This window comes from Theropithecus gelada, chromosome 15 (assembly GCF_003255815.1).
Source record: "Theropithecus gelada isolate Dixy chromosome 15, Tgel_1.0, whole genome shotgun sequence".
Classification (NCBI taxonomy): Eukaryota; Metazoa; Chordata; class Mammalia; order Primates; family Cercopithecidae; genus Theropithecus; species Theropithecus gelada.
Window position 1 is genome coordinate 5,903,726 of NC_037683.1, and position 27,872 is coordinate 5,931,597.

Consider the following 27,872-nt stretch of genomic DNA (forward strand, 5'->3'; position numbering starts at 1 on the left):
GAGTTTCAAGGTGTTAGATTTTAAGAAACTGAAATTAATCACATAAATGTGTGGGAGAAGTTAGGTGGGGAGAAAGGCCGTGGATGTTCCCCTTTTAAAGTCTGTTCATAGATGTGTACCATTTGGGTGCCACTTACAGGAACCTGGAAGGGGAGGGTTTCCCCTGCAGCCCCCAGCCCGGGAACTCTCAGGCGAATGCGTGACTCAGGAGTCAGGTTTGCTCCCCAAAGGCCCTTGCCGAGCTGCGTCTCCCCACTTCTCGGGCTCTGTGCGCCCTGAGCCCTGTTGGGTCTCGTCTGTGTCTGGAGAGCTTCAGCAGGGCCTGTGGTCAGAGCCCTGGAGAGGCAGCAGGCGATGGTGCATGAGCGGACCCAGGTTCCCCACTGCTCCCTCATCTGACTTTGAGCAGACCCAGGTTCCCCACTGCTCCCTCATCTGACTTTGGCCAAGCAGGCGCTCTCCCCATGGTCCAAGTGGGAGCTCTGCCTCATGGCCCAAGGATCCTCCACCCTTGACCACCCTCCCTGCCACCCCTCCCCAAAACCTCCCATGGCACCCTGGCTCCCATCTCACCTCATCCTCTCACCTGACCATGTGTCCTCAAAGCCACCTCGTTTCCACACTTGTCCTGCAAGGAGTGTTTCCCACACTGTTTCCTATGATGGCTTCTCTCACCCACAGGGAGGGCCCTGGGAGGCCTTGCCCCAGGCCCTAGGCCTGGAACAGAGAAAGGGCCGCTGAATGCCCACCCTGGCTCCCACCCCAGAAGCTAAAAACACCTTCCCAGCTTCCATGACAGTCAGGGCTGGGCCCGCCACCAGTGCTTCACCTGCCAGGGGAGTCCAGACTCAGTCACAGGCAGGACCCAGAGCACTACCTGGAAGCTCTGCAGGGCCTGCTTCCTGGGTGGAAGGGCAGCGTGGTTGATGGTGGCACGGTGCCCACATGTGACAGCAGCATCATGGGCACGGGCTGCACTGTGTGGTGTCTTCCCAGCCCATTGGGTGGCCTTGCTTGGGGTGTTGTTCCTGTGGGGTAGCCCTGAGGGCCTGGCTTCCCAGCCTGTGTAGGACTCTGTGAGCCACGCTGGGATGGAGAGATAGATATAGATATAGATATAGATATTTTGAAACGGAGTCTTGCTGTGTTGCCCAGGCTGGAGTGCAGTGGCGCAATCTCGGCTCACTGCAACCTCCACCTCCCAGGTTCAAGTGATTCTCCTGCGTCAGCCTCCAGAGTAGCTGGGATTACAGGTGTGTGCCACCACACCTGTCTAATTTTTTGTATTTTCAGTAGAAATGGGGTTTCACCATGTTGACCAGGCTGGTCTCGAACTCCTGACCTCAAGTGATCCATCCATCTCAGCCTCCCAAAGTGCTGGGATTACAGGTGTGAGCAGGCAACCCCCTTTTCTTCTTGAGCTGCATCCAGTTTCTGCACTTGTACCCAAACATGCTGACTGGCAGAGGGGGCCCTCTGTAAGGCAGTAGTAATGGTGGTGACACAGGTGACAAACAGTGACCATAGGACGAGATGGGGACAGCCAAGGAGTTGGCCCTGAAGGTCGCTGTATGTGGCTCCTCACAGTTCTGGCTGCCATGGGGGTGATCCAGGAGGATGAGACTCGGTCTCTGCCCTTGGGAGCTTCTCTTTCTGTGGGGACAGTGACTCCACCTGTTTCTCAGTAGCGGGCTGACATTCACCAGTGTGGAAGGCTGCGGCAGCCCGCCACTTGATCATGGGCCTCCACAGGGAGCGAGAACAAGGATCTCAGGGAGGGAGAGGGAGTGGGAGGCTGGGGGTGCTGGGCACTGGGAAGGGAGGACGTTCCTGATGGGAAATGACAGGTGGCAAGGCAGGAACGTGGAAGGAACAGCCATAGGGAGAATAAGAAGGTCCACAGCTTCTGAGGTTAGAGGAGAGGATCATTCAGTGAGTTACCTTGACTTCCGCCAAAAATGAGAAGGTGCCATGATTTTGGGCAAAGATCTATTTAAACCCAAGCAGCCAGCTGGGTGTAGATGTGCTGACCATTACATTGCTGGCCAAAAGGACACTGTCTAGTTCCTTTTCTGTGTCTGCCCCCAAACTAGAAGGCCATACACCTCTCTCCTCTGCTGAGACGAGATTCCCTCCCGGAAGCCCAGCCAGAACAGGCTCTCATGCAGATGTTAGAGGCTCATGTGAGTTGCAGTGGACATCCGTTCATCTGTCGCCTTGGGTCAGGGGCCAGGCCAAGGTTACCGGCTCCCCACGAGGAGAGGGACAGCTGGCCCAGTCAAGATGGTGTTGAGCAGGAAGGCAGTGTGGATGCATCTGTCCAGACCCCACTGCTGTTCCCTTCATTTCAACCCAAGGTGATACCTTCCAACACCCTTCTCCCCGTGCCGGTCAGCTCTTTTCCCGTCGCCAGCAGCCACTCTAGCTCTGTCTCACCTCATCCTCTCACCTGACCACGTGTTCTCAAAGCCACCTTGTTTCCAGACTTGTCCTGCAAGCCGTTTTTCCACCTGCAGTGGCTTCTCTCCCCATGGGGAGGGCCCTGGGAAGCCTTGCCCCAGGTTACAGGCCTAGAACAGAGAAAGGGCTGCTGAATCTCTGCCCTGGCTCCCACCCCAGAAGCTGAAAATACCTTCTCAGCTTCCGTGATGGCCAGGGCCTGGGTCTGCCACCAGAGCTTCACCTGCCGGGTGAGCCCAGACTCTCGGTCACAGGTTCAGGAGCCCTTGGTTCATATCACACTCTTGTCAGTAGCCTGGGTTGGGAATTCTGTGGGACCAAAACCAGCCAGGACTCAAATCAAACAAGCTGCCAGTGTTTTCCATTTGCATAGAAAAGTCCATCTTTGAAAGCAGACTTTCCTTCCTCGGGTTTTAGAAATCTGGTCCATACACTTCCCCATGCAGAGGGAAGTAGTGGGCTTTCCCCATTACTTCCCTCTGTAAAATCGTGGGGAATACAATTTGCTAAATAAAAAGGCATAAACATAAAGAAAAGCTTCTAAGGTTGATTTGCATAAATTACAGCCTTATTGGAGAGAGCGACTGGAGACAAAGTCCCTGTTTAAAATGCTTTATGGTGTTTGAAATCCCAATTGTTCTTGATATTTATGAGTTTGGTAAACAAGTTACCGTGTCCATGTCCCCTTGGAGGTAGAAGAATAAACCATCTCGGTGATCACTTACCTCTCTAAACACAGAGAATGCGTTCCATGGCAAGAGTGTCTCTGAGCTGCTGGGTTACAAATGGCCGTGTCACTGGCAGAAAATGAAATCTGGGGAGGAAAGAAATGAGTACACCCCGAGTACCGCAGACCTGGGAGGCTGCTTGTCATGTTGAGTGGTGACATTCAAATCTTTTTATTCCACAGTGCCCAGGATTGTAATATTAGGTCCACCTGCCTCGGGGAAAACAACGATAGTAAGTGTATCATATTAAGTGTTGTGATGCTGTAATATCTCATTTATCCTCCAGAGCTAGAATGAGACTGCACCTCCATGAATTTGCAGCATAACTGAGCTTTGCTTCTTTTCCTTCTCCTCCTTCTTATTTTCTTCTTATTACAAAAGGTAGTGTGTATTTGTAGCAGAAAACCTAGAAACTACAAAAGACCAAAAATAGAATTCCCTGACCATCCAGAGATCCACAGATGAGCATTCCTTTAACCTGCTTGGAGACACCTTTGTGGGCTTTTTCTTGCCCGTGTACACGCTCTCCTCGCTCACCGTTCGTTATGTCCTTAGGATGCATTTCCGGAAGTAGAAGTGCTGGGTCCAACAGTACACACATTTCACAGACTTTGACTTGGAATCTTAAGATTCCCTCTGAACATTTTAATTGTGAAATATTTAAAAGAGTCAGAAAAGGACAGCAAACTATATCATCGATATTCATGTACCCAACCCCCAGATGTTATGCAAATTTAACATGTTGCCATATTTGCTTTGTTCTTTTCCCATTTTAAAGAAAATGCATCTTTGAAGATACAGCAATGCCTGGGCCCACCTCGCCCACCCTTTTTCACATACCACCAGTTTCTGGACAGTGAATGCCATTTTCTAGACAGTGAATGCCTCTAGGACATTCAATCTTTAAGGTCCTTTTTTGTTTTTTCAGACAAAGTCTCACTGTGTCACACAGGCTGGAGTACAGTGGTGCAATCTGGGCTCACTGCAACCTCTGCCTCCTAGGTTCAAGCGATTCTCATGCCTCAACCTCCCGACTAGCTGGGACTACAGGCGTGCACCACCACACCCAGGGAATTTATGTATTTTTAGTAGAAATGGGGCTTCACCATGTTGTCCAGGCTGGTATTGAACTGACCTCAGGTGATCTGCCCACCTCAGCCTCCCAAAGAGCTGGGATTACAGACGTGAGCCACCACGCCTGGCCTAAGGTCCACTTTTAAGTGCCAAAAATGTGTTAAAATTTCATTCATCTGAGATGGAACCCTTTTTACTTTTTATTTTTTTATTTTTATTTTTTGTGATGGAGTCTCGCTCTGTCGCTAGGCTGGAGTGCAGTGGCGCGATCTTAGCTCACTGTGACCTTCTCCTCCTGGGTTCCAGCGATTCTTCTGCCTCCGCCTCCTGAGTAGCTGGGACTGCAGACGTGTGCCACCACACCCAGCTAATTTTTGTATTTTCAGTAGAGACAGTGTTTCACCATGTTGGCCAGGACGGTCTCAATCTCTTGACCTCGTGATCCGCCTGCCTCGGCCTTCCAGAGTGCTAGAATTACAGGCATGAGCCACTGTACCCGGCCTAAAGTCCATTTTTAAGTGCCAGAAACGTGTTAAAGTTTCATTCATCCAAGATGAGACCCTTTTTACCTTTTAAAAACCTGGTCGGTGAACATCAGCAAACCCTTCTTCCGTGACTATATAATCGCTGTGAGCATGTGTCATGGACGGGATGGGGCAGGCTGCTCCCCTGTTTAACTGGCACCTTGCTTTCTTCTGAAAAGGAGTTAAAATGACTGATCCTTGCCTCAACTAACCTGCATGGGCTATGCTTTTGGAGTTAGTATAGCTGTTCTACTCATCTGTCCATCTGCTCATCCTGTTGGTCTATAGTTTTTCTATGTGATTCCTCCATATCAGACTGTAGGGTTCCATGCGTTTCTGCATTTAACCCACCTGAGTCCAACCATTTTGCTGTTTCACAATTAGAAGCCAGGGACTCCCAGACCTGCTGATCATTGGCATTTCCAGGGTGCTATGAAAAATGCAGGTTCCTGGAGTCCCCTGCAGACCAACCTCATCAGAATCTCCTGGAGCAGAGCCCCGAAAAACTAGTAGTTAGAACACACTCACCAGGTAATTCTGACATTGGGAGTGAGGATGACAGATTCTGCATTTAGACAGACAAGCTCGTTGAACTCGCTTTTCTGGAAGAGTCTGGTTGCTCAGTGGGAGGCTCTCCTTTTGTCTTTGACATTTGAATTCGTCCTGTCCTAGCTCTTCTCTGGTCCCTGGTAGGAATCTGCCGGGCAGAGCAGATTCAGAGGGCAGAGACTTGCTTTCGGCACATCCCGACATGGTTGAAGTGATCGAGTTTGTCCTCCCTGTTGAGGTCAGGCCCTGGCAGCTGGTGTTTCAACAGCAAGCCTTTTGGTGAATTGCTGTCCCCACTCCTGAGTGCCCTTTGGAGACACACAGTTCTGATAAGACGATGTACAGTCAAAAAGGGCTTCTTCCCAGTGCTGTCACTGAGGTTCTGTCTCAGCAACAGAAACAGGAAGAATGAAGGTTCACACCAGCCCTGGGTCCTGGAAGGGCCTTCAGAACCATCTCGAGGCTGGAAGGGTCATCAGCACAATTTTGGTGTCAAGATTGTTTTAGTTCATTATTCTTCCTTAAAATTTACTCTTCTGTTACAGACTATAGAGTAATTATCAATGAACTAAACATCCCATTGACCAGCACATGCCAGCTCCCAATCTTTAAGAAAAAAAAGAATACTGAGTGTGGGCTGTTACCCATCCTTAGGTTCTGTCCTCAAAGTTCCTGTTCTAAATCTTCCTTGAGATGAAACTCATGGTCCACAGAGCTTGGAAAGCATGTCGAGGGCAGCTAAAACGTAGCCCGCCTGTAGGTCTTCCCACTTGATTTAAGTCCATGCTGGTAGAAGAAGAGATGCTGCGAGCAGGGCTCTTAGGCCGGCAGGTGCTTTCTGGGTGGATCTCCCTTGGTGGCCTTCCTCCAGCTGGAAATAATTGTGCTTTCCCATGGCCAACCTTTTCCCGTAGGAGAGGGAAGGACCTGAGCATTTTAATGGAGTTATTTGTGTATTTATTGTTTTTATGAAAATGCTCTTTTCTTCTTTCCTTTCTTCAGGCAATGTGGCTCTGCAAACATCTGAACAGCAGTCTCCTCACCCTGGAGAACCTGGTCTTAAACGAGTTTTCCCTTACGGCCACCAAAGCCAAAAGGCTTTATCTGCAAAGGAAGGTAGGACTGGCCCCGGGGACAGGGGTAGGCACACAGTGGCAGTGCCCACCGCCACCCCCACTGCCACCCAGCCATTGCTTGGTTTGTTCCATTTCATTTTTGATTGAGTAAAAGAAAATGCTAGAGTAAAATAGACATAGGCAGGATGTGAAGGAAGGAAGAAGATAATTCCTTACTGGGCCCACGTCCCGCTGGGTACCGAGGTGAGTTTTTGCAATGGGAAAGGATCGCAAGTCGAGTGAAGGAGGCTGTTTTGTCCAAGCGCCTGGTGGAATGGTCCAGGCTTGCTTCTTTTCTTCTTAGGCTCAGCCGAGTGAAGGCATGGAGGCAAGTGCTGAACCCGGTGGCCCGTGCCAGGGGATGGCGGGCTGGGCTGCACCAGCAGTTGAAAGGGCAGCTGTCCAGCTGTCCCCAGAGTGGAAAGCCCCCATGTCCTGTACCTTAGAGGCGTCTCCCTCCCATAGCCCTGGGCACCCTGCTGCACAGCCCACTCTCTGGTCCGGGCAGTGCCCATTCACCCTGTCCCTCTCACACACGTTGGGGAGCATTGCAGGAGGTGTGGGTGTTCTGTTTCTAAAAGACCAGCAGCTCGATATTTGAAAGACATCTAAAAGGAAATATAAGACTCGATCACATTTTTTCTCTTTAATACAAATAGAAACTCAAAATATTTCTTCAAAATTACCTCTGACTGAGCATGGTGGCACCTGCCTGTAGTCCCCGCTACTTGGGAGGCTGAGGTGGGGACCCTTCCTCCTCTCTTCTGTCTTTCTTGTCATGCTCCCAGCCACTCGTGACTACCAATCCATTCTTGTCTCCTGTGTCCTCGGTTCAGACCACCCACAAAGGCAGCTTCAAAGCCAAATCCTCAGGAAGGGGGATCTGCCCAGGCTAGCTGGTCAGGTGTCCCAGGCGCAGTCAGCTCTGTTGAGGGGTGTGCTGTGAGGGCTCAGTGAGGCCACAGAGCTCAGACGTGGCCATGAAGACTCCTGGTTGGCGGGGATGGCAGTTCTCAGAGATGAGGGGTATGGGCCAGGCGCGATGGCTCACACCTATGATCCCAGCTGTTTGGGAGGCTGAGGTGGCAGATCACTTGAAGTCAGGAGTTCGAGACCAGCCTGGCCAACATGGTGAAACCCTATGTCTACAAAAAGCACAAAAAAATTAGCTGGGCATGGTGGTGGGTGCCTATATTCCTAGCTACCCGGGAGACTGAGGCGGGAGAATTGCTCAAACCCAGGAGGCAGAGGTTGCAGTGAGCCAAGATCATATCACTGCACTCCAGCTTGAGCGACAGAATGAGACTCTGTGTTAACAAAAAAAAGAAAAAAAAGAGAGAGAGGGAGAGGGGTATGACTTCGACAGAGCCCCAGCCCCAAGTCTGCCTATGACAGCAGTCCGATGGAGAAGGAAAGCCCGCCTCAGCAAGGCGGCCGCCCCCACGGCGACTCAGTCCCCCAGCCGCCCCTGTGGTCTTGCAAGAGTTGGACTGTGTGGCTTCAGCTTGTGGGGACACCAGCCTTTCGGGCTGGGAACATGATTTGAGAAAGAAAGTGCTTATCTCATTTCCTGCAGAAGATAAGCTTTTTGGGGGAAGGCTTTTTCGTAGGATAAAAATGTTTTTAGTAGCTTTATAAAATTCAACAGAGAGGAGGGAGTTTAAGGAAATTCCTTCTGGGTTTCATTTTGCTAATTATCAGCATATTTCAGACCACACTGAAGTGCTTTCAGTTGTGTCTTGTTGGGGTCCTTGGCACGGAAACTCGGGTGGAGGGAAGATGAAAGGCCTGGGTGTCAGGCCTCGTCGAGGAGTAAAATGTTCTGAAGAGCGAGTGGGCGCGTGGCAGGCTCGGCCATGCGTGGCCTTGTCTGCAGACAGTGCCTGCCAGTCAAGGCCTCTCATTAAATGTCCTCTTTAAATTGTCTGCTGATTTGGAGTCCTTATGGCTCTTTTTGCGAGTGGTAATGATGCCTTCAAATATCTGATTTTCTCCTGCTAGTCTTGGCTTTGCCGTCTTAAGCAGAATTCTCTTACATTGCCACTGTTAACCAAGACATCTCCATCTTAGGCATTTCCCAGTGGTTTCCAAAATACTTCCTAACTGCCTTTTTGCCAAGCACTATTCTGCAGTGCTGTGGGAGAGCTGAAGATGAGTTTCTTCTCCTTACCCCAGAAGCTTCCAGCCAGTGAGGAGACTGAACTGATGGTCCCATAAAACTAAGCACAAGCCAGGGTATGGGAGCCGGGGAACCTTCAGTAAAGCAATTAATCGGTGGCTTGTTTGACTCAATTCATTTACTAATTCATTTACATTAGTCCTGAGGACCTACTAAGTCCTAGGCACTGGCTCTGAGCTGGGAAGGGGGTATAGGCTGCAAGATTTAGGGACTCCCTGGAGCCATAACCACAGTTACACTAAGCAAAGCCTTCCCAAAGGGCACACTGTGATGTTCCAGTGGAAGGAATGGAAGGGTCCTCCAGCATGGAAGGGTCTGGAATCGGGCAGTGTCACGAGGCCCACCGGGATGGTACCCCAGGATGCTGGGGGTTCACAGTGGCCAGGGATTTTTGTTTGTTTTTAACTGATTGTTATGAAATCTCATAAAAATATCCAGGAGCACTGAGGATAGTCTGAGAACCCCCATGGATCCATCCCCTGCTTCGACAGAGGTCAGCTCATGGTGGTCTAGGCTCGCGTTGCACCCTCACCTGCTCCCCCTGCCCTGGGTTATTTTAAAGCAAACTCAGACAGCATTTGACTTTCCCCATGGATGTCTTAGTCCAGATCTCCTGAGACTGAATATTCAGTGTGGACAATGGCCAGACTTCCCGTAAACACAGGACTCTGCCCCACAGTCTGCGGCAGCCCACCCAGGAGACCAAACCATGACCTGCGGGAGCCCGCCCGGGAAGCCGCCTGCTGTGCCAGGCTTGCAGGAAGCCAGGCTGCTCTCTCCTCCAATAGTCCAGGAAGCTGAACTAAGTCACCCCTATAGCCGCCTATCCCAAATGGCCAGGGCATCATTAATAACTGGCAGTGTCTCTAGTGTTTGTTCCTGCTTCCAACCTAGGACCAGCCAGAGAAAGCCAAATGTGCTCCCCTGTCCAGTCCTGTGGAATGCCCACCTCTGGAGAGACGCCTCCAGCTCCCCAGCAGCAGCCTCCAGCAGACATGCCTGGAGCCTTCCCTTTTCCTCTAGAACTCTCCCTGTCCTCTCCCTGCCTTCGAATCCGCCAGATGTGAACGATGCTGGCCGACTCCCTTGCTCCAGCAAGCTCTGAGTAAACAGCCTTGGCTTGTCTCCTTTGGGTGGTCTTCATTTATTCCACACCCCAAAGATAAGGGCCCTTTTTTAGTAAACGCATAGGGACACGTGATACACCTAGAAGTCTCACTGAGGATTCCACCAGGGCCCAGCCAGGGTTAGAAATCTCCCTGAGGAGACAGTATTCTATGGTTCCTGGGCCCTCTCCAGCTCGGGCCCCTCCCTCACTGGACCATCAGGGACATGTGATGCTTCTGGGTCCAGGCCGGGCCGGAAGAGACGTTCGATGCCCTGAAGATGCTGGCTGTCACTGGACACCAGCCAAGGTCATTGGCTGGTGACCGGCTCCCCTGAGTGATTTTGTCTAGATGCTGACCCCACAGCTCTTCCTGGAGGGGATCAGGGACCCAAAGACATGGTGAGAGCCATCGAAATGAATGTCAAAATGGCGTGAGTCCTCTCACTGAACACCATGAAAGGGACATGGTTTCCAGTAATACTGCAGAAACCCCCACCTTTTCTTCCCACAGTAGTGGCTCTAGCACCTTCTTCACAGGCCCGTTCCCCTGAAAGGCTGCTCCTGGGACCCCAGCCCGAGGCCACCTTTGCCTCCCGTTCTTCTTATTTATTAAGTTAATTGAATTCATCTTTTTGGCCAAGTCTTTTTTCCTTCATCTGCTTTCTCTGGCCCTATCTCTAAGCCCACAATCTGACTCAACATCATAAACACCACAAAAAGGCTCAGGTGAGGAAGACCCAGGGCGAGGAGGAGGAGGTGGGGGGGACAGGGAGAGACAGGGAGGAGAGGGGGGAATCAGGGGAGGCCACTGAGGAGCCACTCTCAGGTGCTGATCCTGTACTTATGAGCCTTAAATTTCTACTGTTTAAAAAAAAAAAGTCTGGCTGGGTGCAGTGGCTCACACCTATAATCCCAGAACTTTGGGAGGCTGAGGCGGGAGGATCGCCACCTTTCTTTTTTTTCTCTGTCTCTACAAAAAAGAAAAGAAAATTTAGCTAGGCATGGACGCCTGTAGTCCCCGCTGCCCAGGAGGCTGAGCCTGGGAGGTCGAGACTGCAGTGAGCCATGATGGATCCACTGCACTCCAGCGTGGATGACAGAGTGAGACCCTGTCTCAGAGAAAGGAAACAACGTGAGCCCTCATCCTACCTCTGTCTGCACACAAGAAACATAGTCCCCTCCAAATAGTTCTGAGGATTTCTGGGAAATAGCCCACAGATGTTGCTTCCGAGTCCTGCTGGGTGTCTCCTTCACTTCTGGCCACTCCATCTCCAGCTGGCCTTGCTGCTCTCATTTCTGGAGGCTGAACTGAGACACGGTGGGAACGCCCTCAGTCTCTCCCTCCCTTTCCGGAGTCAACCACTCCAGGCAGCGGCGTGGAGCGGGCCTTTTTTGAAGGCTTTGGGTAGAGGAGGTGACTGCAGCCCAGGGAAGCCGGAGCACCAGGTTCTGTCGCTCCTTTGAAAATTCCCTGGCCTTTGTCCAGTTCAGGGTTTCTTTTGCTGCCACTTTCTTCCATGCGCCTATCTGGGTGCCGCGCTGTGAGGTCTGCTCTCTTCCTTTGAAGCCTCTTCTCCTCTCCTCTCCCTCCTCTTGTCTCTGGTCCCCCAACCCTCCCCCTCCCAGACTCTAGGAGGCAGTTCCTGCTGTCTCCTAACCTGCTCTGACAGCTCCGAGCAGCAGCGGTAACTTTGGAATGGGAATTGTCTTTAAAGGATGTTCTGTCAGTTCTGAGGGGAGCTCAGTCCGACTACTGGGTTTCCCTCCTCTGCCAGGAGAAGCCCCTTTATGGAGAAGTGGGGTGTGGGGGTCAGATCAGGGCATCTCACCTGTTCCTCTCCCTGCTTTACTTCCCAAGCTCACACTGTAGCTCAAAATGCCCACAAATTCAGAGCAGACATCACTCACCATGGTGACACAGGGACATTAGGGTCCCTGAGAGTGGGGCCTGGAGGTAGGACAGGGAGATGCAGGCTCATGTCATCGTAGTGTGAGAAAGCCCACTGGGGAGAAGTCAGGTGGCGCCCCAGGGACAGAGCCAGGGTGGCACCTGCGTACTTGGCTGCCTCAGAACCGCAAAACAGCGGGGCGGCACCTTGGAGGGCTAGGAGGTCAGCCAGTCTGCCCCCAGGCCCGGAAAGCCACCAAAGCTGCACTGGGTGCTGGAAGGGAAAGAGAGAAAAATCCAAATTGCAGCAAACGCAGCCTGTCCTGCCCTTAAGTGCATGGAAGCAGCATGGGAGCAGCTAGTTGGGTGCTGCGGTGCCACTGAGCAGGGAGACCTGGGGCCAGGGGCCTGAGCGGGGGCTGAGCCTTCTCTGTGGCCAGGAGCAGCATCACTGCACTCTGTCAGCTTCTCCCTGATTCTCCCCAAACGCCAGGCTTTGGGGGCTGGGGTGGGAGAGCATCACAGCGCTCTGCAAGGAGGGAGGCTGATTCCTGCTAAGACAGTTTGGCAGGGCTTCGAGAAGCAGCTCCTGAAAGCCCTGCTACTGACGTGACACATCAAAGCTGGTGTGGAGACAGCACAGTGGCGGGGAGCGGCGGGGGGCGCTCAGGAGTAGCTGCGCTCAAACCCACCGGCCTATCCCCTGCTGGGCAGGCTGCAGGTGGCGCTGTGCCCCACCGGGGCTGGCCGCCTTTCAGCCGGTGCTCTTTGACTGGCTGGCACCCCCTGTGTCCTGGTTGGCACCCTCCTCTGCTTCCTGTACCTGTTTGAACACTGCCTCCTGCATGGGTGTTGTCAGGGAGGGCAGAGGAATCTGGGAAAAACAGCCCCAGGATGGATACTGGCTGTGTCTGGGGTTGGGAGAGGACCTGAGGGGCTGGGAAAGGATGAAAGGGGATGGGAGGGGAGAGGATGAGACGGAGGGGAGATGCAGAGGGAAGGGACAGTGCTGCTTCCTGCCCACCCCCTCCCTTGCCAGCCTGGGGAAGCTCCCCTGGAGACCTGGGGGAAACGGGCACTGGCGGAAGGACACCCTCCTTCTCTAGCAGCTTTCCCCAGACCCCGGGGCCCGTGTGGGTGGGCTTGTGCCAGTGGTTCTCCGGGTGTGATGCCCTGACCAGCAGCATCCGTGTCACTTGAAAACGTGCTACAAATGCACATTCTCAGCTCTATCCCAGAGCTACCGAATCAGAGCTCCCGGGGTGGGGCCCAGCAATTTGTGTTTCCAGAAGCTTTGCCAGCATTCTGTTGCACAATCAAGTTGAGAACCACTGGCTTAGGGAAGAAGGGTAGGTGTAGGGGGCGATAGGATAAGGACACAGGGCTGTGTCAGCAGATGTTGGAGCCAGGGACTGGATGCTGGCTCGCCTCCTTCTTGCCTCTGTGGTCTCCTTTTTTCTCTGTGCACCATCCATTCATTCTGTGTCTCCCTCTTGCTCTCGGTCTTGACTTTGGCTGTCTACCTCATAGAAACATGGTGGCCCCATAACTTTCAAGCGAACACATTCATCCAGTTCCCAGCAGAGGTGCCCCTCCCTCATTCTCTCACTATCTGCCCTTTTTTCTTCCCATTCCCCATCCCTGGAAAAGCCAATCTGCGGCTGGGTCTGGCTTCTCTCTTTCCCTTTGTGCTGATTTCATTCCATTCCACACCCATCATGCCCGTGAAGTGACTGCTGCAGCTCCTGCTCTTACGTTTTCTCAGCTTCTGATCTGGTGGAAAGCAGGGGTTCATGCCCCTAATGATTGCACTGATGTCCTGGGCCTGACTTTCATTGGCTGGGACTGGGTCCCAGGCAGCCTCTCAATGAATCACGATGGCCAAGAGTGGGGTATGCGGATTGGCTTGGGCCAGTCAGGGCCCTCCTCTGGATCTGAGGATGGAGTTGAGCACACTCAGACCATACAGGCAGAAGGGCAAGACGGCGACTTCTCTTTGGGAGCCTGTGTTACTGTAAGTGGAGTGTAGATGGCACAGAGTTGTTACACAAAGCGAAGAATGGAATGCTTGGCCCAGTGCCTGGCACTAGCATGTTCTCAACAAGCACTAGCTGACGTGATTTGTGATTGCTACTTGTTGAATGAATTAAGTTTCATTAGTTCATCAGTCAGCAGGGCTTCCTGTATCCTTGACACCATTTGGTGCTGGGGCAGTGGCCTGCTGGTCAATATTTAACAACCAGCGCTGGGGGCAGGGTGGGGAGTCCTTATTGTAGCCTCTGCCATTTCTATGGTGTCGACACTCCCACTGTGGCCAATTTTGTTACCAACATGAGGTCACTGACCATGGACTTGGGAAGAGATGGACATCGAGGGTGCTCAGGGGGCAGTGATTGCCACAGTGCTGAGCCCTTGCTGAGGGCCAGCAATGCCCCACGCTTGTCACATGTATCATTTCATTTAACTGCTACAGAAACTCTCTGAAACATGTTATCTTTGGCCCATTTACAAATGAGGAAACTGAGGCTTAGAGCATTAAAGCCACTCATCCAGGTCACTCAGTGGGCAGCCAGGGTACAGACCACAAGCAGCTGAGTCCCCAAAGGACCTCCCTGGGGCCAGATTCCCCCCACTTCCACCCGGTTCTCCTCTTGAAGCCGTCATTAACTTCCCCCAATCAGGATCCCATGCCTGCCCTCCCTGCTGTCCCTCCAGGGCCTGTCTCCCCTCCCCCCACCTCCCACTCCCACCATAAGCCAGTTACCCTGAATGCCTGGATCCCTGAGGACATCTCCTCCCTTTACCCTCATATGTCCAGGTCCAGCCTGCTCTTGTCAGGAACCCATTCAAATAGCCCAAGGAAAAGGCAGGCAGGAGGCTGCCTCATGAGAATCCAGGAGAGCATCTGAATGTGTAGGAACTGAGCCCCTGCAGGAACTGTCCACCCCACCCAGCTGCTGTCTCTCCAGGTCCTTCCTATCAGTTGTTCAGTGTTTGGGCTGACCTAAGCCAGTTCACTGAGCACAGACGATATTAAATTTGGGGTAGAAAAATGGCAAACCTCACTAGTTAGAGATGATTGAGGGCTATCCATTCTCCCCACCTCACCACCAGGACATAATAGAGCAAAGCCTGGACCCACTCTGCCATGCACAGAGCCCTTAGGAAAGTACCCTTGCGAGTCAGCAGGCCCCAGCGGGTTCACGCAGCCTGCTGGAGTGGCTCTGTGATGGCCTAGCTCTCTGTCCCCTTAAGTGCGCCAACAGCAGTCAAGGCAGATGCCATGGCATTCCAAAGGCAGGGTCTGGTGGTCACCCCGAGCCCTCACAAATGTTGGTTCTAAATGTAAAGATCTAGATGTTTGTCTAGCTCACTGGAATGTTGCCAGGGTCACCACCAGCCCCAGGACACTGAGAGATTAGGAACAGGTGCTCATCCACCTGGGCTGCCTGGCCCCACGTCAGCACCTTCCCGCTTGGACAAAGGAGTGTAAGGTGGATTTCCCCTGCCCTCACCCCCTCAGCTGGGCACTTTTGTGTGAACCCAACTGCACACCTGGGCAGCCAGCTGTGGCCAAGGGCTATGGCCAGCCCCAGACAGAAGCCCCTCCTTGCCATTCCTGGGAGGCTGGTTTTGCCCTGATGTTGAGATGTGTGGTTTGGGGCTGGCCTGGGAGTCTCCCATGGCAGAATGTTTGGGGGACTGGGAAGAACTCCCAGCTCTCAGTGACCCCAGGGCAAGGGGACTCTTGGGAGTGGGTTTTCCAGGGGCATTGGCCCTGGGCCATTTGAGGCTTTGTAAGTTAGATCAGACTTTATTATAAAAAGTGGAGTATGGCCGGGCGCGGTGGCTCAAGCCTGTAATCCCAGCACTTTGGGAGGCCGAGACGGGCGGATCACGAGGTCAGGAGATCGAGACCATCCTGGCTAACACGGTGAAACCCCGTCTCTACTAAAAAATACAAAAAACTAGCCGGGCGAGGTGGCGGGCGCCTGTAGTCCCAGCTACTCGGGAGGCTGAGGCAGGAGAATGGTCTAAACCCGGGAGGCGGAGCTTGCAGTGAGCTGAGATCCGGCCACTGCACCCCAGCCTGGGCGACAGAGCAAGACTCTGTCTCAAAAAAAAAAAAAAAGAAAAAAGTGGAGTATGGATGCTGGTCAGAAAGTTCGGAAGAGAGAAGGCAGAAGGAAGGCAGCCTCCAGCCGCCTCCCCTCGCTCACCCATCTGGGCTTGTCTGTCACTCCCATGCCTGGCTCTGGGTAGACTGGCGTGAGTTCAAGCCCTGCCTTCTGCTCCCTGGCGGTGTAACCCTAGAGAAGTGGCTTCACCTCTCTGAGGCTCAGCTTCCTCCTCTGTGAAAAGGGTGACAGTGGTACAGATGGCACAGAGTTGTTACACAGAGCGGAGGATGGAGTGCTTGGCCCAGGGCCTGGCACATAGCATATGCTTAACACACGCTAGCCGTCGTGACTGCTACTTGTTGAATGAATCAAGGAATTTGAAGTTTCATTATGGCCGACAGGGCTTCCTATATCCTTGATACCCTTTGGTGCCGGGGTGGTGGTCTGCTGGTCAACATTTAACAACTAGCACTGGGGGCAGGGCAGGGAGTCCTTATTGTATGTAGCCTTTGCCATTTCTGTGGTGTAGACACTCCCACCGTGGCCAATTTTGTTACCAGCATGAGGTCACTGACCGTGGACTTGGGAAGAGATGGACACACTCGCCTCTGCTGGGTCTTGGAGCCAATCCCCTCCCACCTGCCACTGTCTGGGGTCCAGAGTCAGCAGGACACTGTCCCTTTCTTCGAAGAGCTTTACAACTTACTGGGGACACAGCCACACGGGCGGGCCATTAGAATGTGTGGTGGTTAGTGCAGTGACAGAGTTCTCCATCCAGGACGATGGAGCACGGGAAGTAGCACCAGCCTGGCCTGGGAGGATCTGGCAGGGCTTCCTGCAGGCTGGCAGTTGGGGCGGAGGCTCTGAGGGAGCCCAGGAGTTATTCAGGTGGAGGTGGGCGAGGGCATGTTGGGGCTTGGGCACAGGATAAGGTGAGTACACGTGTGAGGGAGGTCCTCAGAGATGCTGGGGGTAGAAGAGAGTTCAAGGAAGGGGGTGCGGTGGGTGGAGGAAGGGCGGGGCCGGATGGTGGCCAGAGCTTTCCTGAGGCCAGGGCGTTGGCGAGGGATGTGTGCTGGTCTGTGTCCTGAGCTGCAGGATGCAGGTTCGGGCCATCATTCTGTGTGTCCTTTTTCCTTCAGACAATTCCCAGCGCGCTGCTCGTCCAACTGATTCAGGAACGCCTGGCTGAAGAGGATTGCGTCAAGCGGGTAAGACTCCAGTGAGCTGGGGTTTTCAGTGCCAACATAAAGGGGAGGGTGAAGGGCGTGTGTTCATCTCCAAGACCAGAGATGACCAGAGGCATGAGAGAAGGTAAGGCAGGCAAACGGGAGCTCCGTGAAGGTCAGTCTACAGACATGGATTTTGCTTTTGTCAAAGGAAAAGGAAGAGTGTGGAATTCGTTGTATCGGTCAAGGTTCCCGTAGGAAATAGCCAGCCCACCCAGAGGGGTCACAGGAAAGCATTTAATGACAGGACAGTCTCAGAAGCATGGGGGAGGGTAAGGCAACCGGCGAGTGATGGCGAGGCGCCAGGGACTGGCATCAGCAGGAGACAGAATTAGGGGTACCCCAGACTCTTACCTCCCATCCTTTGATCTCCTGCCAGACCCAGTGAAGCCAAAGGGTAGGAATCCAGGTGAGCAATACACTGAGGCCGGCCTCCTGGGGCACGAGGAGAGTGGAGAGGGCAGGGGAGGGCTCAGGAGGACAGCAGCGTAGCACCCGTCTACTGGGCAGTGATGGGCGCCACAGAAGTGCTTTGCACACCGACTCGTGTGTCCTCACAGGAACTCTATTGGGTCACGTCATTACTTCTGTCTCTTTATTTTATTTTATTGTATGTATGTACATATGTATGTTTGAGACAGGGTCTCACTCTGTCACCCAGGCTGGAGTGCAGTGGCGCGATCTCAGCTCACTGCAACCTCCGCTTCCCAGGTTCAAGCTATTCTCCTGCCTCATCCTCCTGAGTAGCTGGGATCACAGGCCTGTGCCACCATCCCCTGCTAATTTTTTGTATTTTTTAGTAGAGATGAGGTTTCACCGTGTTAGCCAGGATGGTCTTGATCTCCTGACCTCGTGATCCGCCCGCCTCGACCTCCCAAAGTGCTGGGATTACTGGCGTGAGCCACTGCGCCTGGCCTAAGTTTTATATTTTTAATAGAGACAGGATTTCACCATGTTGGCCAGGCTGGTCTGGAATTCCTGACCTCAAGTGATCCGCCCGCCTCGGCCTCCCAAAGTGCTGAGATTACAGACATGAGCCACCACGCCCAGCCCCTGTTGTTTTTACTCTCTGTCAATCAGATGTGATAATTTGTATTGAACTATTGTCAGGGTCACTGAATCTTCCCTTTATTTTTTTATTCCACTATTGAGCTTGTCCTGTGAATTTTTTATTGCATCGATTCTTTCTGCCTTCTGTGTCTTTGCTGAGACTCTATCTTTCCATGTGTTTACCAGTTGGAACTTTCTTGTAATAGCCGCTTTTGAGTCTTCATCCGCTAATTCCAACATCTGAGTTATGTGGTGGTGACATCTGTATCTGCTCTCATGTGAGTAGAGATGTTCCTGGTTCTCCCTGCGCTAAGTAATTTTGTATCCTGGACATTTTAAATATTGTTATGAGGCTCTGGGTCTTGTTTAAATCCTATGGCAAATGTCATTTTTTTGCCTAAGGAGATGACTGATTCAGTTGGGTTCAGGTTGCACATTCAAACCAGGCTTCTCAGGGTGTGGTTTCCATGTCAGTCCTGTGTTCAGCCCCTTTGCAGTGCCGTGCAGTGACTGACCGTGCAGCTCTGCTGCGCGCATATCACCCTGGGGCACCTGGGGACTTGGCAGTGAGTTGGCCACAGTTCACATCTCAGTGTCTCTGAAATGCCGTTTAGGGTCAGGCCCACACACGCACAGCTTGGGGGTGAGCCTTTGATCTCATCACATGCTGTGTTTAGTTACTTCCCTGAGCTCCCCTCTCTGGCATCTCCCAGTAATTCCTAGTTCCCTGGTGCTCCTCTTTTTGGTATTTTGGCCAGGAAACTGCACCCATGACCAGGGTCAAGTGGTGGGAGGACAGAGAGAAGAAGGATTGATGGGGCTTTGCCCTGTTCTCTTGGGACTGGAGAAGGGTCCCCTCTTTCAGTGTTTCAGGTACCTGCGGGCCCCTTTGGCACAGCCGTGCCACCACAGCCAACGCAGGACTGCCTGGAGGCAGGAGTGTGAGAAAACAGAGGAAAGAAAAACCCCACAGAGGCACCCCCACTCCGAGTGCTAGGAGCCCCTTTTCCCACTCCCCTTCCAGCTCACTCTTCTCCCATCTGCTGCCCACCTTCAGCCTTCAGGTTGCCTTAAGACCAGGCCAGGAGATACTGGTTTGGTGGTATTTAGGATTCTAGTCTTTTCCCCCAACTTGCCTACTACTGGATAACTTTCTGAGTCCTTGAATAGCTGCCCTGTGTGTTTTATGCATGTATTACAGCTACTTTCACTGGGGGTGATAAGGGGGGTGGCGCGCATTTCATGTCCCCCAGAATCGGAAATTGTGTCCTTTTAAAATATATATATATGCACATACAGACTCTCTCTCTCTCTCCATCTGTCTCTCACTTGAAAATGTATTAGGGCCAGGCCGGGCGTGGTGGCTCACGCCTGTAATCCCAGCACTTTGGGAGGCCAAGGCAGGAGGATTGCTTGAGGCCAGGAGTTCTAGACCAGCCTGGCCAACATGGCAAAACCCCGTCTCTACTAAAAATACAAAAAATTGGCTGGGCATGGTGGCCCATGCCTGTAGTCCCAGTACTTTGGGAGGCCGAGGTGGGCGGATCACCTGAGGTCAGGAGTTCAAGACCAGCCTGGCCCACATGGCGAAACCCTGTCTCTACTAAAAATACAAAAATTAGCTGGGCATGGTAGTGGGCACCTGTAATCCCAGCTACTTGAGAGGCTGAGGCAGGGACAATCGCTTGAACCCAGGAGGCAGAGGTTGCAGTGAGCTGAGATGGCACCATTGCAGTCCAGCCTGGGTGACAGAGCAAGACTCTGTCTCAAAAAAATAAATAAATAATAAATAAATAAAAATTAGCTGGGCATGGTGGCACACGCCTGTAATCCCATTTACTTGGGAGGCTGAGGTGGGAGAATCGCTTTAACCCAGGAGGTGGAGGTAGCAGTGAGCTGACATCATGCCACTGTGCTCCAGCCTGGGTGACAGAGTGAGACCCTGTCTCCAAAAAAAAAAAAAAAAAAGATATTATGGTTGAATGAAGTGGTTCATGCCTGTAATCCCAGCACTTTGGGAGGCTGAGGCAGGAGGATCGCTTAAGCCCAGGAGTTCAAGACCAGCCTGGCCAACATGGCAAAACCCTGTCTCTACTAAATACACAAAAAATCTGATAGGCATGGTGGCATGCACTGGTAATCCCAGCTACTCGGGAGGCTGAGGCAGGAGAATCGCTTGAGCCTGGGAGGAGGAGGTTGCAGTGAGCCAACATGCATCTCGGCACTCCAGCCTGAGTGACAGAGCAAGACCCTGTCTCAAAAATATATATATATTGATTGGGAAGTCCCAAATCTGAAGCAGTACCCAGGAATCTTTCCAGCATGCTGGTGTTGGAGTAGCAGTTCTCACGAGCTTGTTCTGCATGGCCCTCAGCCATGGGATCTACATCACAAACACGCTGCAGGCCGGGCTGCAAAGCTGACTCTGAACAGTGTGTTTACATCTGACCTCAAATTGTTCACTGTGAGTGGATGGTCTTCTGCCCAGGTGTAGGCAGATATCCAGAGCCCAGAGGCTGTTCTAAATCGGAGGTGGACACATGTTTTCTGAAAAGGCTGGAGAGACACTCGTCGAGGCTTTGCAGGCTATACGGCCTCTATCACAATGACCAGCTCTGATGTAATACAAAGGCAGCCGCACACAACACAGACACGAAAGGACATGGCTGTGCTCTAGAAAGACTTTTATCTTAGAAGCAGGCAGCAGGCCAGATTTGGCCCGGGGGCTGTAGCTTGCCAACCCCTGTTCTAAGTAACACTTTCACATTGATCACAAAAACATTTCTGTCCTTTCTCTTGAGCTCTCAATAGAAAGCAAACTTCCAGCCGGGCGCAGTGGCTCACACCTGTAATCCCAGCACTTTGAGAGGCTGAGACAGGCAGATCATGAGGTCAGGAGATTGAGACCATCCTGGCTAACACGATGAAACCTCGTCCCTACTAAAAATATTAAAAAACTAGCCAGGCACGGTAGCATGTGCCTGTAGTCCCAGCTACTCGGGAGGCTGAGGTAGGAGAATTGCTTGAACCTGGGAGGCAGATGTTCCAGTGAGCCAAGATCGCGCTACTGCACTCCAGCCTGGGCAACAGAGCAAGACTCCATCTCAAAAAAGAAAAAAAAAAAAAAAGGCAAACTTCCACCTTCCAGGAGTGTTAGAAGAAAGGCCAGCTTCACCACAGACTTTCATTTTCACTAAGTTCCCTCCCAGTCACCCGACTTCCAAGCTCCGTGGCTTGATTCTGCGTCTCCAGTTGAGTGCCCCCTGCAGGCCCTGAGTTGTTTTCGCTGCTAGGACCCTTCCCCACACCCGAGACCCTCCTCCTCAGCACCCCCCACTTCTAGCAAGATGATGTTGCCTGCCTTGGGCTCACCATTTGCAATTGGAGACAGAGTCAAACATGACCAAGGCATGGCAGATGGTGAGAAGGGTTGTGATGGAAAAACCATGGCCTGGGGAGTCAAGTTATTCCTGAAGTCTCTAGTGAAGGGGACTGGAGTGGACTGTGGAGGGGCCGTCTTAGGCTGGAGGGAATGGCGGCCAGAAGGGAGGCAGGGACCAGAAAACCCAGCCCTTTACCCCAACTTCACACGCTTCACTCAGAGTGTCCAACCAACCTCACGGGAACTTTTCCTAAAACTGACCCATCGGTCGGTCACTATGTTTAAGGTTTCCCACCTCTTTTCTCTAGGACATGCCAAACAATCTTTTGGCAGAGAATTAAAAGGGAGGGAAAGATGGCCCGAGTGACTGGAAATGGGCCAGCATTTTCCCATACAAAATGCTGTGTGCTTTAATCCATTATTTTTTATGCATTTGCCAAGTTGGATTAGATTCTTGCATAGCAGATCACCAGGCTGGAAGCATTCAAGGGAGTCTTCCTTTCTTCTCTTCAGTCTTTTTTTTTTTTTTTTTTGAAACAAGGTGTTGCTCTGTCACCCAGGCTGGAGTGCAATGGCACAGTCATGGCTCGCTGCAGCCTCAACCTCCTGGGCTCAAGCGATCCTCCCACCTCAGCTTCCTGAGTAGCTGGGACTACAGGCACGTGCCACCGTGCCCGTCTATTTTTCATTTTTATTTTTTGTGAGACCTGGTCTCCCAGTGTTGCCCAGGCTGATCTTAAACTGGGCTGAAGCAGTTTTCCTGCCTCAGCTTCCTGAGGAGCTGGGGCCACAGGCGTGCACCACCTTGCCTGGCTAATTTTTATATTTTTTGTAGCGACAGGGTCTCACCATGTTGCCCAGGCTGGTCTCAAACTCCTAGGCTCAAGTGAACCACATGTCTTGGCCTCCTGAAATGCTGGGATTATAGGCATGAGCCACCGTGCCTGGCTCTCTTTGATCTTTAAGGCTAAGCCGTTTTCTCTTTTTCATCATGATAGCTACTCATCAAATTTGGTCAAATATAGGGGGGTGGTACTTCTTTGGCTTAAGTTGCCCAGGACTGGACACCCTCAGCAGGGGTGGGGGCTGTCTGTGAAAGCACAGCTGGATACGGTCTTAGCCATCAGGCGGTGTTTCAAATTCAATATGCCAAGAGTTCCTGGAACCAGGACTCTCAGTGTGATGAGCATTCGTTCTAAGCACACAGGAAGGGAGAAATTGTGTAGTTCCTATCCTCAGGAATAACATGCACCTAAAAACTGTGGCCTACTCATGAGCCACCATCACCACCCTTGGCAAACGAAAGGCCCAGTGGAGATGGCGCCACAGTCTCTCTCAGTCAGCAAAGGCAGCAGGACTTCCCTGTGCCTGGTGGTGGAAGACCCGCCTTTCCCTTTTCAGATTTCCTTTGAAGATGCTATGGTCCCCAAACCACCTGTGACCCAGGAACTCGAGCAGGAACTGCTGTGTCCGGGCCGCTCTTCCCCCGGCCCTCTCTCCTGGTCAAGAGTGTTTGTTCAACCAGCTGCCTTGGTGCAGCGGAAGCCGGGAGCTGGCCTGCTGACCACTGGAAGGCAGAAGTCTCTGGGGTCCAGGCAGGCAGGAGAGCAGGACAGGCCCAGAGCCTCTGCTCCAGCGCTCCATCTCACCCCAGGAGAAGCTAGAGACCTGAACTGAGCATGCGTCTGAGCCTGGCATCAGGCACTACGCCCAGCAGCTTCTCCAGCTTCATGGGACCCTACATGGTCAATGTTACTATTATTGTGCCCATTTTATAGCTGCAGGGCCTGAGGCACGCCCAGAGCCACACAGTGGGAAGCAGCAGGGCTGGCCAGGGTGGACCAGGCATGTGGTACACAGGACCAGCGCTGTGACCCGGGGGCTCCAGGGCTGTGCCGTGCAGCCCAGGACAGAAGCTCAAAGGCTGGGCAAAGCCTACCTACCTACTCCCTGTCGTGTTTTGTGCCATTCACAGGCCCCCATGTGTCCCCATGCCACCTGATGTGTTCCTCAACTGGAGTCACGACCAAAAGCCTTGTCATGGTTTGTTGGCCTACCCGGCTCCCCAGCCAGTGTTTCCTAAAAGTACTCATTCATTCATTCATTCATTCATTCATTCATCTATTCTCTTATGCAACAAATCACTTTGCTAGGCACAGGGGCCAAAGCAGTGAATAAGAAAGTTAAACGTCTGCTCTTAAGAAACAGAAGTTCTAGTCATGGAGAGACAGACAGTGTGAACCAGATAAACAAGCAAAGGTGTTATGTCAGCTAGAGATGGATCTGAACTTCATAGCGGGAAGAGAGGCTTGGCATGGGGCCAAGGCGTCTGTGGGCCCCTCTGCCCCATCCACCCCACACAACCACTGCAGAAGGCCCACGGTGGGTGTCTGGATACCACCAAGCAACTCTTGAAGTCTCTCTCCTTTCCAACCTCAAAACATACGGAGCAGTACTATTTCGTGTAAGTAATTTTTGCAAGTTACAGCATTCCAATGGAAATGCTTCTGGTGGGTAAGCATTCTGGATTCTAGGTGGAAATCTAGAATCCAGAGATGCAGGGCCTCGGGGTGGACTGCCAACAGTCGTCTGTGTGTCCCACTGGCTACGTACACCCCCTTGAAGCCGCACTGTGCTTCTTCCCCCATTCCAGAATCTAACAAGGCTGCACAGTTTTCACACAGGATCCACCTGGCCTGGACAGGTTTGTTTCCGTGATTTTTAAAAAAATCTCTACCTCACTGAGTGATAGTTTCTGGGGAAGATATGGTGATTCTCTCTATGATTGCAACTGGATATCCCAAACCTGCCCTCAGTGATCTAGAATAGCCTTTTTTTGTTGTTTTTTTTGAGACAGAGTCTCATTCTGTTGCCCAGGCTGGAGTGCAGTGGCGTGATCTTGGCTCACTGCAACCTCCGCCTCCCAGGTTCAAGCAATTCTCCTGCCTCAGCCTCCTGAGTAGCTGCGATTACAGGCGCCTGCCACCACACTGGGTAATTTTTACATTTTTAGTAGAGATGGGGTTTCACGCCGTTGGTCAGGCTGGTCTCGAACTCCTGACTTCCAAGTGATCCCCTTGCCTCGGCCTCCCAAAGTGCTGGGATTACAGGCGTGAGCCACTGCACCCGGCCTAGAATAGTCTTTCAAATGCGCATTCAAATTCTGTGAATTCTTCCTGAGCTTATTTAAAAGCTTGGTCTGCATAACCTGTTTGCATAGTGCACCTGCAGTGTGGACAGAGTACGAGATCATGCATCCCAAGTCACCATCATAAAAATGATGATATCTGTTGTTAATATTATAAATTAAAATCTCAATTATTGACATCGTTATTAGTTGCATTACACTACATGTGATTATATTGTATTGTAAATAATATATTGACTATATGAGTATTTATAATGTGTGTTATTATTGTGATTATTTTGATGATGGTGGTAGCTGTCGTCTACACGCCTGGTTTGGCATGTTATCTGCTATGTGACATTTCAGGCGCACCTTGCACTATGCAAGAGGTTGCAATTATATTCTGGGTGACTCCCCTTGACTGGGAGTGTAGCATCGGCAGCAGGACTCTGTGCTGTGGAGTCCTTACAGTAGCCCTGCGGAGGTGGCACTATTGGCTACCCTATTTCACAGATGCAGAATCCAGGCCCTGAAGAGGTTGTGTATCTTGCTGAAGATCCCACAATTAAGTCTCAGAACTGAGATGCAAACATGGTGTTGTACTATTGGCTACTCTGTTCTTGTTTCAAAGGTTGCATCTCAAAAAGGCAGTGAGTGTTATTTTGGTGAGAGCTTCACTTCCTTAGGCCACAGTTTTCCCATCTATACAATCATGGGGTTGGACCTGAGCATGGAAATCCCGTCTAGCCTTATAGTTCTGTGATTCTGATCATGTCCACGCTGTTGTTACCTGCAGAGTAAAGAAATATCTCCTTCAATTTGTTTTAAACTTTCTTCTAACCTTCAAGGGGCATCCAGTGCCGTTTCATCTCTTCCCGCTGGAGACAGGATTTCAAGAGTAAGAGGTTAGGCTTCTAATTATGTGCTTTGGTTGTGCAAAAACAAAACCAACCCTCATCCAAAATAAACAGGCTTTCTTGCTTTTAGGGAGAAAAATGACACATATGCATATTCATTTATATGGTAATTATTATTATTTAGCTACACAGGGACTAGAATTGGTAATTTAGAGCACAAAAAGAATGCAGGGAATAGTGTTCAGGGAAAAATAACGCAATCATAACCCATCAGGATTCTGTATTAATGCAGGGGAGTGGTTTCTTTTTCTTTTTCTTTTTTCTTTTTTGGTCTAGTGCAATCTCTTTGAAGAATTTTTTTTTTGAAGTGACCATCAAATGCATTAGAGAAAGAAAAATTAGCACTCTGTATTGGAACAATCAAAAGGCGCTGTTGGCTCTACCTGTTGGATACCCATTAGCCATTTGTTAGGGACAATCAAGAGAATGTGCCCGAATCTTCAGACTACCCCTGTAGGGCAAAGAAAAGGCAAGACATAAGGCAGTAAGTTCTGGAAACTTGGAGGGAAAGGCTCAGTACCAAAGAGATTCTAAATTTTACCTTGCCCATAGTCACCATGGGTGCTCCATTTTCTTTAAATTGCTAAGAATCCCTTTCCTTTATTTGGAACCTGATCCATCTCCCCGCAGCTACCCTGGTTTCTTCCCAGTCCTTTCTTCACATTGCTGCTGGAAGGATGGCTTTTTAAAGAATGAATGAATTTATTTCATAACCACGATATATTCATTCCTATGGTTCCAAAGGCACCAAAGTCCCCCGTCACTCCTGTTCCTTAGCCACCCAGTTTCCTTCCCTGGAGGCAACTGACGTTCACACTTTCTTGAAAGTGCACCCTTCTGAGGATGATTTTAAACATAGAGAAACATTTGTTATTTTAAAATAAGTGTGGTTGTGACCCTCCACTGCTTCCGGGAGACCTGTGTGTCCTGGGCCTGCCTGCGGCTCAGCTTCATCCCTGGACTTCTCTCATATACCCGTTCAGTACCCGCCACCTTTCCCCAGCTCAACCTGCACCCACCCTGCTCAGGCCTTTGTGTGCAGCTGGCAGGCCCTAATTGCATTAGGCCATATGCATTCTTGCAATTCCATAAAGAAATACCTGAGACTGAGTAATTTATAAAAAGAGGTTTAATTGGCTCACGATTCCGCAGGCTGTGTGGGAAGCATTGTGCTGGCATCTGCTCAGCTTTGGGGAGGCCTTAGGAAGTTTCCCATCATGGCAGAAGGTGTAGGGGGAGCAGGCATATCACGTGGCCAGAGCAGGAGCAAGAGAGAGAGAGTGGGAGGGGGAGGCGCCACACACTTTTAAGCAACCAGATCTCGTGAGAACTCACTATTGTGAAGACAGCACCAAACCATGAGTTTGGTTTGGTGCCCCCATGATCCAAACACTTCCCACCAGGCTCCACATCTAACAATGGGGATTACATTTTAATATGAGATTTGGGTGGGAACACATATCCAAACTATATCACTAAGCAGCTCTCAATGATTTCCCACCCCCTTGTGTCCATGCTATGTAATCCCCTCGCCTTGAGTGGGAGCAGGACCAGCTGAATATGGCAAAGGTGAGGGGATGTCACTCCTGTGCTACATTGCTTTATGTAAGAATGTGCCTTAGCAGACCAGAGAGAGATCCTCCTTGCTGGCATGATGAAGTATGCAGCCATGTTGGAGAAGCCCACATGACTGGTCTCTAGGAACTGCAGGGGCCTCCAGCTCCCAGCAAGCAAGAAACCAGAGCCCTCAGTCATACGGCAGCAGGGAAATGGATCCTGTCAACAATCCAGATGAGCTGGGAAGAGGGTTCTCCCTTAGTCAAGCCTCCAGATGAGAACACAGCCCAGTCAACACCTTGACTGCAGCCTTTGAGACTGAGTAGATGGCCCAGCTGAGCTGTGCTTAGACTCCTGCCCCTTGGAAACCATGTGATAATAATTATATTGTCTAAAGTCGCTAAGATTGTTATGCAGCAATAGAAAAGGAATACGCAGTGCTCTTAACCCCACCCCTTAGCTAGAAAACTGCTCTCATTCCTCAGCCTTAGCTTCAAGTCACTTCTTCAGGGAGGCCTCCCCTAACCTTGTCCGGCCCCACATGAGGCCGACCTGCCTGTTACACGTGCTCACAGCATTCTGCTCTCCAGCTCTGCACTGTCATAGTTAGAAATGCAAGATCTTTCGTGTGGTACCTGGCACAGACTCCATGCTGGGTAAATACTTATAGGATGAATGAATCAATCAATCAATCAGTTAGTCAATCAACGAGTCAATCAATGAATCAATGAATGCCATTTGGAGAATTCCCCAGTTCTGCACCACCATGGCAGTGAATTCCTATCCCAACATGCTCGTGGCCCAAGGAGGGAAAGGTGTTTAAAATCCAACAGCCCTATCCAGTCATGTCCGAATGTCCTAATA

At 51.4% G+C, this 27,872-nt stretch overlaps 1 protein-coding gene across 2 annotated transcripts in view; it reads left to right on the forward strand.

Moving 5' to 3' along the window:
* AK8 (adenylate kinase 8) overlaps positions 1-27,872 on the forward strand; it is a 158,652-nt gene that overhangs the window by 8,469 nt on the left and 122,311 nt on the right. Inside the window, exons 2-5 of one of the 2 annotated variants that reach the window (XM_025359097.1) lie at positions 3,371-3,420; positions 6,338-6,451; positions 16,889-16,957; positions 18,212-18,303. Coding sequence is in view for 1 of the 2 variants with exons in the window: in XM_025359096.1 (XP_025214881.1) it covers positions 3,371-3,420; positions 6,338-6,451; positions 16,889-16,957 (233 nt within the window). In the remaining variant the exon portion in view is untranslated. The remainder of the gene's footprint in view (positions 1-3,370; positions 3,421-6,337; positions 6,452-16,888; positions 16,958-18,211; positions 18,304-27,872) is intronic. The other variant, XM_025359096.1, reaches the window with a different exon arrangement.